The 16,793-nt window shown below is 42.7% G+C and overlaps 2 protein-coding genes across 4 annotated transcripts in view; both read left to right on the top strand.

The window, feature by feature from the left end:
- The first annotated feature begins 26 nt into the window (after positions 1–26).
- Positions 27–6,837, top strand: CAMLG (calcium modulating ligand). The gene is made up of 4 exons (XM_032702602.1): positions 27–218; positions 2,030–2,484; positions 3,317–3,382; positions 5,102–6,837. Exons 1-4 carry the CDS (start codon positions 56–58, stop codon positions 5,291–5,293), a joined length of 876 nt encoding a protein of 291 aa, XP_032558493.1. The 5' UTR covers positions 27–55; the 3' UTR covers positions 5,294–6,837.
- A 322-nt stretch (positions 6,838–7,159) lies between these two features.
- The window catches only part of DDX46 (DEAD-box helicase 46), a 17,362-nt gene continuing 7,728 nt past the window's right edge, over positions 7,160–16,793 (top strand). For all 3 annotated transcript variants that reach the window (XM_032702675.1, XM_032702674.1, XM_032702673.1), the window contains exons 1-14: positions 7,160–7,226; positions 8,124–8,309; positions 8,584–8,724; positions 9,606–9,723; positions 9,891–10,056; positions 10,360–10,511; positions 10,806–10,919; positions 11,129–11,294; positions 11,653–11,773; positions 12,129–12,304; positions 12,665–12,786; positions 13,552–13,630; positions 15,429–15,511; positions 16,356–16,520. In XM_032702675.1, coding sequence (XP_032558566.1) covers positions 7,210–7,226; positions 8,124–8,309; positions 8,584–8,724; positions 9,606–9,723; positions 9,891–10,056; positions 10,360–10,511; positions 10,806–10,919; positions 11,129–11,294; positions 11,653–11,773; positions 12,129–12,304; positions 12,665–12,786; positions 13,552–13,630; positions 15,429–15,511; positions 16,356–16,520 — 1,806 coding nt within the window. In that variant the 5' untranslated portion in view covers positions 7,160–7,209. The remainder of the gene's footprint in view (positions 7,227–8,123; positions 8,310–8,583; positions 8,725–9,605; positions 9,724–9,890; positions 10,057–10,359; positions 10,512–10,805; positions 10,920–11,128; positions 11,295–11,652; positions 11,774–12,128; positions 12,305–12,664; positions 12,787–13,551; positions 13,631–15,428; positions 15,512–16,355; positions 16,521–16,793) is intronic.

Genomic DNA, 16,793 nt, shown 5'->3' with positions numbered 1-16,793 from the left:
CCCGCGCCTGCGCAGTGAGCGGGGCGGGCGCGGTGCCGGGCCTGAGGAGCCGGGGATGGCGGACAGCGGGGCGGGCGCGGCGCCCACACCGCCGGGTCCCCCCGCGGGGCTCTCGGCGTCCCAGCGCCGCGCCGAGCTGCGCCGCAGGAAGCTGCTCATGAACTCCGAGGAGCGCATCAACCGCATCATGGGCTTCCACCGGCCCGCGGCCGGCAAGGGTGAGCCGGGTGGCAGGGGTGGTGTGAGGGCTCCGCGCGGGGCTGCGGGGACGCCTCGGGCTCCTCTCGCCCTGAGCGCTGCCCGCGCTCCCCTCGCGGGCAGGAGCGGCGGCGACAGAGCCCGCTGGCTCCCCAGGGTCCCTCAGTGCCGCCTGCCCTCGCAGGGATGCTCTGAGAGCAGCGCGACCTCCGAGGGACCCGCCCTCGGGTAAGATCCGTGTGTCACCGGAACGTCGGGACTTGGGGCCGGCACTGTCCATGGTCATTTCACTGCAAGTGGGTTTTCTTAGCTAAAGAAAGGGTGAGCCTCCCCTGCAAGTGGTTTTTCTTAGTTAGAGAAAGGATGAGCCTCCCCCACGTTTCCAGTCATTTACTCCTGGCTTTCGTAGCTGGGTTTTTCTAGCAGTCTGTTGTCTCCCGTTTGGGTAATGACCAGGCGTTGGACGTTTTTGGTTGGCATGCAGGATTTTCTTGCAGAATCATAGGTAGGTCGTTTATATTTCTCCACACGCTTCAAGCAGGCTGACCATCTTGTCAGGAAGGAGTTTCAGATTTTGGTTTACAAGGGTGCCCGTGAGCCATGAATCAATGTGATTTAACACTGAGAAGTTCTCCTTAAGCATTGCTTCTCGCTCTCTGGTAGGACCAGACCTGTTATGTCTCTTGGTTTGGCTTTTCTTCTCTGCCATCACCTCTCTTGCTCTAAGATGGGTCTTGAGATTTCATGCAGAGCAGATTAACACTGCTCTGCCTCTGGCAATAGAAAACAAGCCAAATTGTTGGAAATGGTACAACTTTTCTAATTTTTAATAGCTTTAATTAACCTTTTGGTAGTTGTTTTAATTAATCATACATGCTGTGTTAGGCCTTAAATCACTTTTAGCCAGTGTTTAGCAGAAAGTTGTCATAAGCTACTTTTGTGGGAACGCAGCTTGGGAAAAGTACCAAAACTGTAAGTTTTGTTAAAAGTTAACCTTGAAATACTTCAATGAACAAAGCCTGGGAGAGAGAAAGATGTATTGTTGAAGCTGGACATCTGGAACCCAAGATTTATGAACTGCAAGAGCTTTTTGCAGAAATCAGCAGATAAAGAAGAAGGGTAACAAAGACTCCATAGATGTGATACAAAGTCCCTTCTGAGAGAAAAAGGTACTAAAAAGACTGAAGATATGAACTAATTATCATAAAAAGCAGAAATTAATGCCTAATAAAAGGCAGAATACTAACTAAAGAGAATTATGTAATTTAGAACCAATGAGCATTGATTTGTTTGCTAAAAATGTAAAAATAGGTAGAAAAATTATGTATTGGGTCTGTGTGGGGACTGAAATTTGTCTTACACCTCTGGCTAGAAATGAAGTAATGCCTTGCTTTCTAACACTAAAAAGACAGTGTTTTAGAGTTTTACGTATCCTGGCAATTTTGGAGTATTTGGCAGCCAAGGTGCACTTTTTTTGCCTGCTCATTTGTCAGGTTTCAATGCTCTCCTGGGTGATTCACCTGCAAATCTTTGTCTTTTGTTTTATGTTGCTCTATGCATTTGGAACGAGGTCTTTCCTCCTGTGCAGGCAGTGCTGTTGCTTAGGGAAGTACAGTGTTTTAATTTCTCCACTGCTGACCAACAGCTTCACCTTGTGGCCTGCGTTGCCCAGCTGCCTGTCCCATGTTTGTCTGTGAAGCAGTGCCCTCTTTAGTCCTGTCTTTTCACTTGGGAAGCAAAGACATCAACCCAGGACCCCAGTCCTCTTTGGCCAAGTGTTGTTCCACGTACCTGCTGCGTGTAACTGCGTGTTTCTGTTTCTCTCCTTCAGATGACGACAGTCACACAGAGTCAAAGCTGCAGCACGAGCAGGATAAATCCAACTCCCTCCCCATTCCTTCGGTTTCCAAGCGAATCGTGCTTGGAGATTCCATGTGCAGTGTGCCAGGCTCTGCTGACCACGCAGGGAGCCTGGCAGAGCTCAGGGGGGACAAGGACTTGTTCAGCAAAGCCCCCGAGCTGGTCACCGAGGGCACAGGGGAGCTCCGCCACCGGCACCGGGGCGACCTGCCCCCGGAGGCTGCACCACGGCCACCCAGACACGGGCTGGAGCAGTACCTGTCCAGATTTGACGAGGCTCTGAAGCTGAGGAACCAGCTGATGAGTGAGAAGCCGAGCCAGGAGAACGGGAGTGCCGGGGAGGAGTTTGACTCTTTCCGCATTTTCCGCTTGGTGGGATGTGCTCTGCTCGCCGTCGTGGTCAGGGCTTTTGTGTGCAAGTACCTGGTGAGTTCAGGGGAGCAGTCCTGCTCTGCTGATGCAAATTTATTGTGAAATACCCTTCGTCTGGGGCTGAAGTCTGTTGGCAGTGACCCAGTTGGGAACTTCAGGCACACTACATTTCCACACAGCCACTGTGTAACCACTGAGAGCAGCACGTGTTTGGTCTGTAGTGGTTGAGGGCAGATGCACTGGAATAGTTGTTGCAGTTTAAGTCCCCTGCAAATTTATTCACTTCTTTGTGAGCATATGAGTCAGCTGCTCCCCTAGTTTGGAGTGTAATAATAGAGTAAGAATAAGAATCCCCATCCCTGGAAGTATTTGATGCCAGGTTGGACAGGGCTTGGAGCAACCTAGTCTAGTTGAAGCCCCCTAGTTGCCCTTCAGGGGGCTGGAATGAGATGGTCTTTAAGGTCCTTCCAACCCCAATCATTCTGTAATTCTAGGAACAGTAACATTTGTCCCAAGATAAGTAGATCCTACTCATTTATCAGTCTGAGAAAAGTAATTCTCAGTATTCCTGGTGCCCGCCAGAACAGCACAGAGATGTGTGGCAGTCACAACCTGCCACCTCCTGGATCCCTGGGCTCAGTTTCACTCACTGCTGCTCTCTTCTGTGATTTCAGGGTTTTAGGCTCCAAATAGGGCAGAACCTTATTTTTGTCATGTAACTTGTCTACTTAGGTTTGTAGTATTCAAGAATAGGGTTGCTGTGTTCCATGAATTATTTTTTACCTACTAATTTTCATTTAGGACTTATGAAGCATTAAATTTCTGTGTTTCTTAGCTGTTACTTCTGACCAAGTTAATTTTTGTGTATTCTTTTCTGTTTCTTCAGTCAATATTTGCACCATTTCTTACTCTACAACTCGCTTACATGGGACTGTCCAAGTACTTTCCAAAGGTAAATTTTTTATTTTCAGAATTAGATTAATTTGAAGTGGTTTAGATTTAAATTTGTGTTTAGATTGTATTAGGACCAACACATGTGAAGTATTCTTCTCTTGTTTTAACCTGTAGAGTTGTATTACCAATGCTGATAGTTTATACTAATTTTTAATCTTTCCAGATTTAGTCCAAATCTTTTTTTTACAGTTTCTGTGAAAACATGGACTAGCAGCTTGTTTAGCTGTAGCCTAATTAAAAGCATCTGACCAGGAAATCCAGGTAGTTCTTTCATGTCTTCAGGAAATTTGCTTTTCTCCTAGACCATGCTCTTCTCTGGTTACATTTTGCTCTGTCAGCAGCTGTTCTGCATGTAATATCTGGATGAAATTCGTGAGTGTGTTTGCTAAAGAATGAGGCAGAACGTGGGTTTTAAGGGCTCTGCATTCCATTGCTGGTATCAGGTTGAATGGCAGCTTGAAATGAGACATTTATTTGTGTGTGAGACTTGCTGCTCATTAGCTAGATTTGCTCTATCACTTGATTCATATATTTACACCAGGCAATTGTGCTAAAGTATTTGTTAGGTTGATGATTTTGTCAGGTTTGTGCTGCAAAGTGGGATTGAATGATGTTCAATCCATAGTTAAAAGGGAAAATTTACATTTTAAAAGGAATAATACATTACCTGTAGGAAACCAGAATAAATCAGCAGTTCTTTTGTAGTTAAGTAAATCGTAATAGTCACTCTAAGCTGATGTGTCACAACACGAAACAGTAGAATTAGCCTTAGATTTGCACCAGCTCATCAGCTACATCTTCTTGATCTTGTTTCTGCTGTATTTAAAATCAGCTCTTCAGTTTCAGAATTTAGAGAGGTGTTTCCCTTCCACAATGTGCTTTTACTGCACTGTATTGCATGAGGTCAATCTGTTAGTTACCCTTCATTTTTCTCTCATGAAACATAGAAATGTTCTTGAAATCTTAATTTAGATTGGATTAAATTAAGATATCCAGCAAATCTCATCAGATTACCAGAATTTTCAGCCACTGTCACCTTTTCCTGCCTGTCAGACTTTGCATTCTTGGGATTCCTCGTCTCAAGGATGGAACATCTTTCAGAAGGTTTTGGGACATTTCTAAGTTCAGAGGATGAAACTTCCAAATTAAGTTGTTCTAAAATAGAAACAGTTGGGTTTTCAATTCTAAATATTTTTTCTGTTAGAAAACTAACAGTATTTATGTGGCTTGGAGCAACCTGGTGTAGTGGAAGGTGTCCCTGCCTGTGGCAGGGGGGTTGGAACGAGATGAGCTTTAAGGTCCCTTCCATCCCAAAGCTTTCTGTGTTCTATTTTTTGCCAAGTAGTGTAATGAGATTAATCCAGTTCTGCCAGTGGAGATGCCAGGCTTGGCTTCTTACACCCAGATTGCCCCTGTCTGGGAATCTCCCCACTCCTGCACAGCCCCAGCTCTCAGCCTGCTTGGAGGCAGAATATCCGGGATCAGTTTTCTCTGCTGTTCTCCAGCCTCTCGCTCAGCTCTGGGGGATCAGGCACAGCAGGAATCTGTGTCTGGGATAAGTGCTGTGAATCCTCCAGTGTGTCTGGAGAGAATCAATCCAAACCTGCTGCTCTTACCAGTGAATTTGGAATGTGTGAAATTGGCACAACACTGGTGACATGTAAAGCAGAATTGGATTAGGAGGACTAACATGACACTGTGTTTTTATCCCTTTTAGTGTGAGAAGAAGGTGAAAACGACAGTCCTGACTGCTGCTCTCCTGCTGTCTGGCATCCCTGCAGAAGTGATCAGTCGCTCCATGGACACCTACAGCAAAATGGGAGATGTTTTCACAGACCTCTGTGTCTATTTCTTTACTTTTATCTTTTGCCATGAACTCACTTTGGTTTTTGGCTCTGAAGTACCATGATGGCTGTACAATTCCATGCAGCAGCTACACTAAACCTTTCTGGACTGTGTTCCTTTATGTCTGACACTGTGCAGACAGGTCTAAACCTTCACTAAAATTCCTACCTGTTGAAATGCTTGAAAGGAGCCTTAAATCCAGTCATTTTGGGAAAGGAAGAGCAGGGTCCCAGACTGCCAGTTGTATTGGTTCAGTTTATTTAAATACTGTGTCTGCATATTACAAATGTGAAGACTAGGGTGCAAGTGTCAGTGGATGATTTATCTCCTTTAGTTAGATGATGCCCCTCTCAGCCTCCTTCATAAATATTTACAAAGCTGCCTTTGTTCTTTTCAGTGAGAACAAGAAGAGAGTTCCCTTCAGCAGAAGCATATATATGTGTATATCCTGTATGACTGTATCTAACTAGACCTGCTCATTTTGTGGTGTTCCCATTTTTTTTAAAGAAAGCTCTAAATAAAAGAAATCCCTGTTCAAATGTTCAAGGTCAGAAGGTTGAACCAAGTAGCTGCTTCTGGAGAATGTTGGTGAAACTTGCCACTTTGTTGTTATGATCCTTGCCTTGCTATACCTTATTTGTTGTGATTGTAATTAATTTCATTTGATGATGACTGTGGAAAAGAGCTAAGCAAAACCAATAACAAGAAAATCCTGGTGCTTACAAATGTCATTAATCAAAAAATAAGAAGAAACAAAATTAATCTCACCTGTTTATGAGTTTCCAGCAACCCAATCCTAGTGCAGCTCATCCCTGTGCTTTCTGATGCCTTTCTTTATGTTAACAGTTCATCTCATGAGGGAGTTGTACATATTGGCACCCAACCTGCAGTGTCAAATCTTTGCTCTAGTGTTTGTAAAACTTACAAGGGAAGCTGTTTTGTTTTCAATCTCTTAGGAATTTTGCACAGTGGGAGGAAGGAAGTGTCATTCCAAATAGTCAACTTAAATGGTGATAATCTCTAAAAATCTTTATTGAAGCTAAATTTGGTAGTGTTTTCATCTTGTAGTTTTCTGTTTAGAATCTGGACTTTCAGGAGATGTAGGCTGATGTCTTTTTTAGCACAGTAAAACACCTATTTAACTTGGTATTTTTCTGCAGAAATTTTTTTAGGGAGCAGAAGTGTTTGATTATACCTCTCTAAAGTAAATGCCCTGCACTCTGCCTGTTATTTTCTGTTAAAGCTGTAATTCTAGTGCCTCGTTTCTGACTCCTGAATTAGATACATGTTTGTGGCCTGAAAACGAGAATCTTACATTTTGATTTGACTATTTTTGTTTGTTGTTTTTTTTTTTTTTTAACATTATGTTACAGTGGGTATTATGTTACAGATGTACAGGGCTGCAGAAGATTCTGACTTGGGTCTATGAGCGGAGATACTGATTCAGAAGCTTTAAATTTGTTTATACTAGACAGGAATTTCAGCAAACGGAAATTAAGGTCGAGATATGTAAATAACGAGTTTGCTCCGAAGTTACACGTGTCCCGATTCTCTATTTATATGCCCAAACGTGATACAAATAAATTGCAAAAACACCGTGTACCAAGACCTGCATAAAGCAGCGAATGTTTAATCATAATTTTAACACCAATCAGCTCCATACCGTGGCGTGAGCGGGCAGAGCTCCAGGAGGGGCTGGGTGGAGAAAGGGCGATCAAGAAGCGCCCTTTTGACCAAGAAGCGAACCGCCTCTATTCTGTTTACACCGTCCCCCTGCTCGTGTCCATAACTGTGTTTCCCGTGCCTTTCCGCCGCTTGTTTCCTCCCAGCGCGCTCTCCCCCGTCCCCGGCTCTGTCCCGCTGTCGCTGCGCCCTCCGGCCGCGGGGGCGCTGCCGGGCCGGGCGGAAGGGGCGGGGCCGGGGCGGGCGGGGCCGGGCGGCGCGGGATGGCGGCCGCCGTGTAGCGGGAGCGCCGCCGCCATGGGCCGCGAGTCCAGGTGAGGGAGCGGGGGGCGGCATCGCGGGCTCTGCCCCCGCCCCGGGAGCGCGGCTCGCCCGGGGAGCGCGGCGCGGGGACGGGCACGGAGCGGGACAAAGGCGGCGCGGGCGCTGAGGGCGCCGCGGCGGGGCCGGGCCCGGCGCCGGTCTGAGGGCAGCGCCGGGGCCGCGGCGCTCCGGGACGGGGCTGAGGGGCCGCGGGGCCGGCGCTGGGTGGGCCCGAGCTGCCCCGAGCCGCCCCCGCGGCCTTCGCGGGCTTGCTCTAAAGAGGCGTAATTCGCCACGTAGCGCTTCGAACGTGGGTTAGACGTTTTCCTGGTGCTTCTTGAGTTTCTGCAGGGTCACGTACGTTTTGCCCGATCGCAGCCGGTATAAACACCTGGTTGGCGCTGTGGCCAGCCCGGCAGTGGTGTGAGTGTGTGCTCCGGCTGATCTGGAGCTGCTCACACCGCTCAGGCTTTGCACCGACCCCGCAACGTGCCGGTGCTGTCGGGCACGTCTCTGTTTCCCAGTTTGGTCAAACCATCGGATTTTAACACCAGAGCTACCACAGCAGCCCCCACACGCGATCCTCAGTGCACTGGCACAGCCCCCAGACCCGTAACGGGGGTTTACACCGACAGAGGCAGATGAGTTGAAATTTTACCAACCAGCTTGAACTCAAATTAGTGATTCAGTGCAGAGCTGGGCACTCCCAGAGATCCATCTAATTAGCTCCAAATGAGCTGGGGCAGCGCTGGGTGGGACATGTTACAAATGTTTAGAAATTTAAAAGCTCTGAGAAATTAACTTTTTTTTTTTTTTTTTTTTTTGCTCGTTCACCTAAATATGATCAATATCCTTTAAGTGCAAACGGTTTTTGTGCTGACATTCATCTCTGTGAATTTGTGTCTCAGGCATTATCGGAAGCGCTCCGCGTCCCGTGGGCGCTCCGGGAGCCGCTCCAGGAGTCGCTCCCCGTCGGACAAAAGGGGCAAACGTGAGGACAGGCGCTCCAGGAGCAGGGATCGGGATCGCAGGCGGGAGAGGTCCCGCAGCAGGGACAAGAGAAGGTCCCGGTCGCGGGACAGAAAGCGCCAAAGGTAGGACATGAGTTCCAGTCGCAGCAGATCAAAGTGCCTGTCAGCTGGATGTTGATGTTCTTCCCTCTCCTCGGTCACTTTGCTGATGGTTGTATAGATTTCACTGTACTCAAGGCTTTTTGCTTATTAAATCCTTTCTAACTGCTGGCGCTGGAGTCTGTGTTCTTAGTGGTCTTGATGATTGGTGGATTCCTTTTACAGCCTGTTCCTCAGTAGCAGACTAAAGTCCTACTGTGATCACGGGGTAAATAAATACAATTTTGTTCCATGTCAGACGCTCGAGGAGCAGAGAAAGGGAACGGAGCCGAGAGAGAAGGCGCTCCCGGAGCAGGGAGAGGAGGCGCTCAAGGAGCAGGAGTAGAGGGAGACGGTCTCGATCCTCCAGTCCAAGCAAGAACAGGAAAACAGAGAACAGGTATTCTTGTGTTCCTGACTCTAGAAATGTGTGAAAACTGCGGGTTTTGTTCCTTTCAATATATGTTAATGGAGTCTTCAGACATAACTGCGGGCAGTGTTACAATTGTGCTGTGCCGTAAAACGAGTGGGAGCAGCCTGTATACAGAATAAGCAGGTTGGTGGTACTCTAGAAATAGAAATAGAAGCTGGAATCACAAAGCCTTTTGAAGGAAGTGTGTGTTCTGTATTAGAATAACCCAAAGAAAAAGGTGTGAAAAGGCTTAATTGGCTAAAGTGAATTTTAAATTTTTTGTTGTAAGTTAGCACGTGTTTGGTTTAGATGCATTTTTCTCTTTTAAATTGGAAGCAAGTTGGGGTAATAAAAGCTGTGATAAGTGGGTTTTGTATTCACTGCAAGTCTGCATGTTACATTTGTGTTAAATAAGTAGCTTTTCCCAGGGAGAGGTGTTTTTGTGTTTCAGTACCATATGCTCAGGGGAACGTTCACACTTTCATGGCAAGATGCCAGATCACTTTGCCTTTCTCTAGAAATTCCACAATTTTAGTATCTCCTTTCTAAATGCTGACTTCAAGGAGGTGTAAAATAAACTGCAGAACCACTCACGTATCAATTGTAAGTGTTCTGGAAATGAAGTCTGTGAAGAAATGAGAAGAACAGAGCCAAAGCACATGAATAGCAATGGATTCTACATTTCTGGTAGTTAGAGGAAATAGTTCCATGACATGGAAAGACTGTCTGGATAGCAGCATGTTTTGTGAGGTGTTTGAAAACATAAACCTGTACTGGTTGTTCACATTTCTGTTTCTGTCCAGCACATGTGTATCCTCCCCCTGAGAAAAGCTGTGAGTTTCTAAGAAACCTCTGATCTTACCTTTCAGATCAAGATCTAAAGAAAAGACAGAAGGAGTAGAAGTTTCCAAAGAAAAGAAAAAAGACAAAGATGACAAGGAAGAAGAGAAGGATAAAGATGCTACCACAAATGCCGTGGCCACTGAGGTAGAGGCTTTTAACACTTGCAAGTTTAAAAGATAAAGAATTTAAACCAGGGAGTTTGTGGATGTCCAGTCTACAGCATGCTCATGCAATGGTTATATTTGTTTGAAGAAGCATAGACTAAAGTCAGTGGCCATTAATTTTCACTGTTTGGTTGGTTTTTATCATAGAATTTTGATCAGAACAAACTTGAAGAAGAAATGAGAAAACGAAAGGAAAGAGTGGAGAAATGGAGGGAAGAACAACGCAAGAAGGCAATGGAAAACATAGGAGAGCTGAAAAAAGAAATTGAAGAGATGAAGCAGGGGAAAAAATGGAGTTTAGAAGATGATGATGGTATTTTAATCTTTTATATAAAACAGAATGCTTTTATTCCTAATAATATTTTTATTATGTTATCTTTAAAGCATTAAATTATTCTTCAGAATGTAAACAGTAAAATAACAAAGCCTAAATCTGGTCATGCCTTCAAATGGTTTAAGATACATTTTTGATTAAACAACTGGAGAGATTTGTATGAGGAAAAATTAGATAGTAATAACACTGAACTGTAATTATTTGGGTGGACAAATAATTTGGCACATGTGAGCACTTTTGTGTTTCCCTGTCTTTTATCCTCATCTTTCTTGCTCATATCAGATGATGAAGAGGAAACTGCAGAAGGAGAAAAAGAAGGCAATGAAGTTGAAGATGAGGAGTTAGATCCTTTGGATGCTTATATGGAAGAAGTAAAAGAAGAGGTCAAAAAGTTCAATATGAGAAGTGTGAAAGGTGGAGGTGGGAGTGAAAAGGTAAAATCACCAGTTGAGATTTCTGATTTTTAAAAGATAACTTTGTGTTTTAATAGCAAAATGGGGGGAAATGCAAAAAAGCATGAAGTTAGATGCACTTAAAGCCTGTTTGTCTTAATTTCCTGGTGTTTTTATGAAGGTGTTTTCTCAAACATTACTCTGATAAAATTTCACTGAGGGAAGTGGAAAAAAAGCTCAGCATAATGCCTTCAGAAGTACAAATATTCTATATATTTTATAGAGCACCTTTTTTGTTTTATATAAAATGCAGTAACTTTCTTAACTGTTTTGTAGAAGTCTGGACCAACTGTTACCAAGGTGGTAACTGTGGTGACAACCAAAAAGGCAGCTGCAGAGTCAGAAAAGAAGAAAGGGGAGCTCATGGAGAACGACCAAGATGCAATGGAGGTAATGGAAATGTCTTGTATTTGTACTGTGAAAACACAACGTGCCTCTGCTTTACTTCCTGAGGTTGTGTGTGGGCCTGAAGGGTTGTTAAGGGTGTGGGCACGTGGCTGTCTAACACAGTGAGGAGTGCCTGCTTCTAAATGAAGTTCATGTGTGAATGAAAAACCATTCCTTCATACTGATGTACCCACAAATGGTGATCTCCACAGTATTCCTCAGAGGAGGAGGAGGTGGATCTTCAGACTGCCCTGACTGGCTATCAGACCAAGCAGAGGAAGCTGCTGGAACCAGTGGATCATGGAAAGATAGAATATGAACCTTTCAGGAAAAACTTCTACGTTGAAGTACCAGAACTGGCAAAAATGACTCCAGAAGGTAAAGACAAACACAACCAGCACACCTTGGGTACTGTTGAAGAAAAAAATGGTGGATTTCAAAGGAACAGCAGATGGGTTTGGAATATAAAGAACATTTGAAGCAACTTGGTATAGAAGAATGTTGAATCAGTTGCATCACTATTGATGATAATTATAATTATTGATGAGGCTTTGATTGGAGGAAAATTTACGTCCTTTCCACCTGCCTCCTGTGTTTACATGTAACAAGCAAAAAACTTTTTTTGGTGGTGATAAAATTAGTATTTCATGTTAAGGGACAAAGCAAGGATTTTTTAATCAAGGTAGTAGAGAAGTGTCAAGTAGAGAAGACTGTTGTAATGCAAACTCTCTTTCAGAGGTGAATGTGTACAGGCTGGAGTTGGAGGGAATTACAGTCAAGGGAAAAGGCTGCCCCAAACCAATAAAAACCTGGGTACAGTGTGGTATTTCCATGAAGATTCTCACTGCCCTCAAAAAGTAAGCAAGCACTTTGTGAACTGTATTATGCTTGATTTTGCTCACTGTATTCTATGTTCATGAGAAAAACCTTTTTCTTTGTTGCATAATGCCACATGTCCACGTTTGTAGATGTTACATATGTAGTCATCAGAGTGTTTATCACTCACTGTTGAGTTATTGTTATTAACTATTCTCTGCCATTTGTATCATGGTTTTGCTGCTCATTTTAATTTGTATTTTTTGAATGGCTCTGATATGTATATATGTTATATATAAATACGAATATGCAGAAAAATTTTGCATGACTTGGTGATTCACATCTGTCAAATCCTATTTTGTTCTTTAAATATCTTTTTTCTTTCCTTTCTTTAAGACATGGCTATGAAAAGCCCACTCCCATTCAGACCCAGGCTATCCCAGCAATCATGAATGGACGGGATTTGATTGGCATTGCTAAAACAGGAAGTGGAAAAACCATTGCATTTCTGTTGCCCATGTTCAGACACATTATGGATCAGAGAGCATTAGAAGAAGGAGAAGGTCCCATAGGTACAGAGATTTTGTTTTCAAAGTCACTATTTAAATGAATACAGCCTCAAGTATATGCTTTAGATGGTCTTCAGTTCTTCTGTTGGTTATATACTGTCCATTAATTAGTGTCTTTTTTTTAGTTAATGCTGTCTCATGTTTCAAGAGCACTCCCATGTCCATGTGAGACCTTACTTTGATTTTGGCACTTGGACCAGATTTCCACTCCATTCTCTTATTGTCTTATCTTTTCCTTGAAATTACATTCTTTAAAACAGGAAGTAAATTGCCGTAAACATCATCACAAAAGATTAATTTTTATTGTGTACATTACAACATCACCTGTGTTACAGTGTATGATGAAAGTGCTTTGCTTTTCAGCTGTCATTATGACACCTACTCGTGAGTTGGCTTTGCAGATTACCAAGGAGTGCAAGAAGTTCTCAAAGACACTTGGGCTTCGAGTTGTCTGTGTTTATGGAGGAACAGGAATCAGTGAACAGGTACACAAAACACATACCTACCTTGTCAAAGAATTCTTGGACTTTATTAGTTAATGTTACTTTTGCAGTGAATTTAGTTCCTTTCTCTCCCATAAATCCAGGACATTCGCAGCCTTCATTATGGACTTTCTCTGTGGCAATGGTAGTAATGCAAAAGCTTAAGCATTTTCAAATAACTTAGCCTTAAACATACTGATTTTGAAAATTCTCAGATACGATCCTTAAAAGTTTCAGACTTTCTTTTCATGTATATATTGAGCATGGCAGTAATTAAACAGTGGGATGTGATAGTTACAAAGGGAAGCTATATTTTTGAGAGTTCCCCTCAAGATAACAAAAGCCAGAAAATGGTAACATTGGTTTATTGCATTATCAAATGCTGCATGTTAGAGTAATTTAGATATTAATTTCAAGGGTTTCCACACCCCCACACCACCCACCTGCTTATGGAAACAAGAGGAGTGTCCATCTGTGATGGAGTATGGTGTATTTAATATAATTAGTCCCTGCTAGAACACATAATATTTCTTACAGGCTCTTAACTGTATAGAAATCATATCCCTATTATAACTCCTTCAGGTGGTAACTTAGGTTGTCAGAGCTGACTTCTGGGAAGCCAAGTTTTCCAAAGACTTAAAAAAATTGCTGAGTAAAATCTTTATTACGGGGTTGGTTGTTTTCTTTTTTACAAGGTGATACATGTTTAAAAAAAACAAATCACAAAGCAAAAAATTAATTAGTTTGTTCACTGTGTTTTAAAATCAGATAGCTGAACTCAAAAGAGGTGCTGAAATTATTGTTTGCACACCTGGACGTATGATTGACATGTTAGCAGCTAACAATGGTGAGTAGAAAACCTTTTCCTATGGAGAAATTTTTGTATTTGTTGTGTAATTCTTACAAATTCAAAAGATCATGTATTTTGATAAATGTTCTTATGGAATTTTCTTATATCTCTTCAGGCTGCACTATCTAGCTATTGAGAATATATAGCACTAATAATAGGTTTAAGCATATATTGGTTTGACTCTTTTTGGGAGGACAGGAAATGCTACATTCTTGGAGAGTTTCTGAGAATGTTTATCGTTGCTAAACTTAAAATGTGCTGGTCCAAATTTTTTAGCTCCGAGTCCCTTAGGTAAAGGTTATATAACAGTTGGTTATTTTGTCTGCTCCTTGATCTGTTATTGTGTAAGTGTAGCTCAGCAGTTTCCCACTTTTACATAAGAGCATCTGACTCTGCCTTTATCTGTTGGTTTAAAAAACCAGAGAAGCCCTCCCTAAATACCTGCTCAAAAGTGAGAGAACTGACCTTATATCAGATATTCAGATTTATTAAACTGAGCCACTGCAGCTTTAAGAGGTTTTGTCCTAGTGTAACCATTGCATGCTTATTAGATAAAGTTTTATTATTAAATTATTCCACATCAAAACCTCTACTAAACTGTTGACATTATTTAACTTCTGTGGAAAAAGTACCTTCAAGACATATAGAACTGGGCTTCCAAGACTTAAATCGTCAAAGGTAGGTACATTAATGCTGTTCCCAAGTAATTTTACCGAGTTATTATTTGGGGATGAAAATGTTAAGATGTTAAATAGATATGTAGATTTTAAGAAATATTTATTTTGTTCCCTGAGTATGAATTCCATATCCTAAAAAAACGCAGCGCTAAATGTCTTTAAAATAATTTGAGGATTCAGCTACAATTTGCTGAAGCTGAGAGGACCAAATTCTACTGTGGTTTGATAGGCACGAGTCTGAGTGATAGTTGTAGAAAATGTGACAAATCTGTTCCTTTCTGAGAGCATTTGACAGTGTCACTCCACAGCTGTGTGGAACTAAATGTGTTTATATCATTTGAGAGTAGGATTCTTAAATCCTTGAGTTAAATCCTTCTCATGAAAGGGAATTTCTTAACTGTTTGTTTGGGAAGGGTGCTAATTATCCTGTCCATCATAATTTCAAAATGTCCACCGATCTACAACTTATTGTATTTCCAGCTGTCCCAGAGTTTGGGGTGGTTCTTGATTTTAAATTCAGTAGCGTTACTGGGTAGGTTTTACTCTTTATATATTCATTTTGAAAGGAATGCTTTCTCTGTTTTATGCATATTATTAGCAGTGAGCTAGAACTGGTATGCTTATCCTCCAGTAGTTACTCCTAGCTCCAAGGAAGCATTACAGATTGTGTATAAAGGAGTTTTCTGAGGCTGCAGCAGTTAGCACTGGGCTTTGCCTTCCACACATGCGCTGTAATCTCTAATATGTTCTTTTCTAGGTGCCGCTGTCAGATACTGGCTGATGTGGCTCCTTGCTTCAGCTCAGTCTTAGTTTTATGATGTGTTTTGGCGAGGGCAGTTTTCTGAATTTTACAGGTTCTTCTGGCCCTATGATGGTATGCAAGAGAAGAGTTTGACAAAATAAAAGGGCCTTGTGCATACTTACCCATTTGCCAGAATGTATGTGTGATTAAAGTGTGAACATTAAAATTCACGTTTGGTGAATTTTTAAAAAAATTAATTAATGTCTGTGTTAGAAGATAGCGAGACTATGTAACATTAAAAAAAAAAATATTCCTGAGGGAAACTAGATTTCCATTTGATTTTGTTTCCCATGTGTTTTTTCCTCTCCTTTCACAGGTCGGGTGACAAACCTCCGCAGAGTCACGTACGTTGTGCTTGATGAAGCAGACAGAATGTTTGACATGGGCTTTGAGCCTCAGGTAACTCAGGACATGAGTGATGTTGCCACAAGATGCTGTTTTCCACTTGAAGGATTTTGCAGTGCTGCATTATTCTTACACTGCCAGTGGGTGTTCAAAAAGATGTGCTGCACATGGACAGCAGTTTAAACTGACTCTGCTATTTCTATTATGCTCACATCTATTATCCCATTGCTGTAACATCACATATTATCCTCACATCTAGAAGGTGTCCCTTCCCACGGCAAAGAGTTGGAACTGGATGGTCCCTTCCAACCCAAACTGTTCTGTGGTTCTATGTTTTGCTTTCAATAAGTTCTTGTATAGCTTAGATTTTTCTGTAATGTACAGGGTTTTTTTACATCCACATTTCTAATACTTGTGGCCATGTTGCAGCCCTCTGTAATCCCTTGATACAGGTGTTCTGTTAGCACTTATAAAGTCTTTGGTTTCTCTTGGCAATGTCGTGCAAGAGACAGGAACAGAATGTTGGAAATGCTGGTGACAAATCACTTGCTGGGAGCTTTGGACATCCTAGACTCTTTCAGTTGCCATAGGCTATATTGTTCTCCAAAAGTGGGAACATTCCTTTATTTCTCTCTTGAGCTGTAGGGTTTCTGCTGCATTTCCTAAGATTCCTGCTGGGCTGTTGTCAGGTTGTGTATGGCTGCCCAACTTACTTTTGAATCCAGCAAGTTTTGCCTGCCTTCCAACACCAGCAGCTCAATCCCACGAGGAAATCTGTAAAGACTGCTTTGTAGTCTGTGTAGTGCAGATACCACCTAACCTTGAAGCTGAGAGCTCTGTGTGTGTGCGGTTCAATTCCAGCACTTGGATACTGACAGGGAATGTTCTCCTCACACAGGTTATGCGCATTGTAGACAACGTCAGGCCTGACCGTCAGACTGTCATGTTCTCTGCTACTTTCCCCAGAGCTATGGAGGCCCTGGCTCGGAGGATCCTCAGTAAACCCATTGAGGTGCAGGTTGGAGGCAGGAGTGTTGTCTGTTCTGATGTGGAGCAGCACGTTGTGAGTATCACACACCTGCCTCGCTTGGCTTCTCGTTTGCTTGTTCCCAGCAATATTGAATATAAACCAATATACCCACAGGGCTTTCATTCTATGAGGTTTAGTGATCTCATTAAACATGAAGTCAGGATAAGTTAACACCCTAATCTGCAAATACAATGTGATCACTTTTTTTGTAAACCTGGTTTATATAGCAGTAAACAGCAGTTTGGCACTAACTGTGGAAACAGCCTGAAAAGGTCATCTCCTGTTCTGGTTTTTATTTTTATGCAC

This window comes from Chiroxiphia lanceolata, chromosome 15 (genome assembly GCF_009829145.1).
Source record: "Chiroxiphia lanceolata isolate bChiLan1 chromosome 15, bChiLan1.pri, whole genome shotgun sequence".
In the NCBI taxonomy this organism is placed as follows: domain Eukaryota; kingdom Metazoa; phylum Chordata; class Aves; order Passeriformes; family Pipridae; genus Chiroxiphia; species Chiroxiphia lanceolata.
The sequence above is the reverse complement of the archived record's forward strand: the minus strand, read 5'-3'. Positions and strand labels throughout refer to the sequence as shown.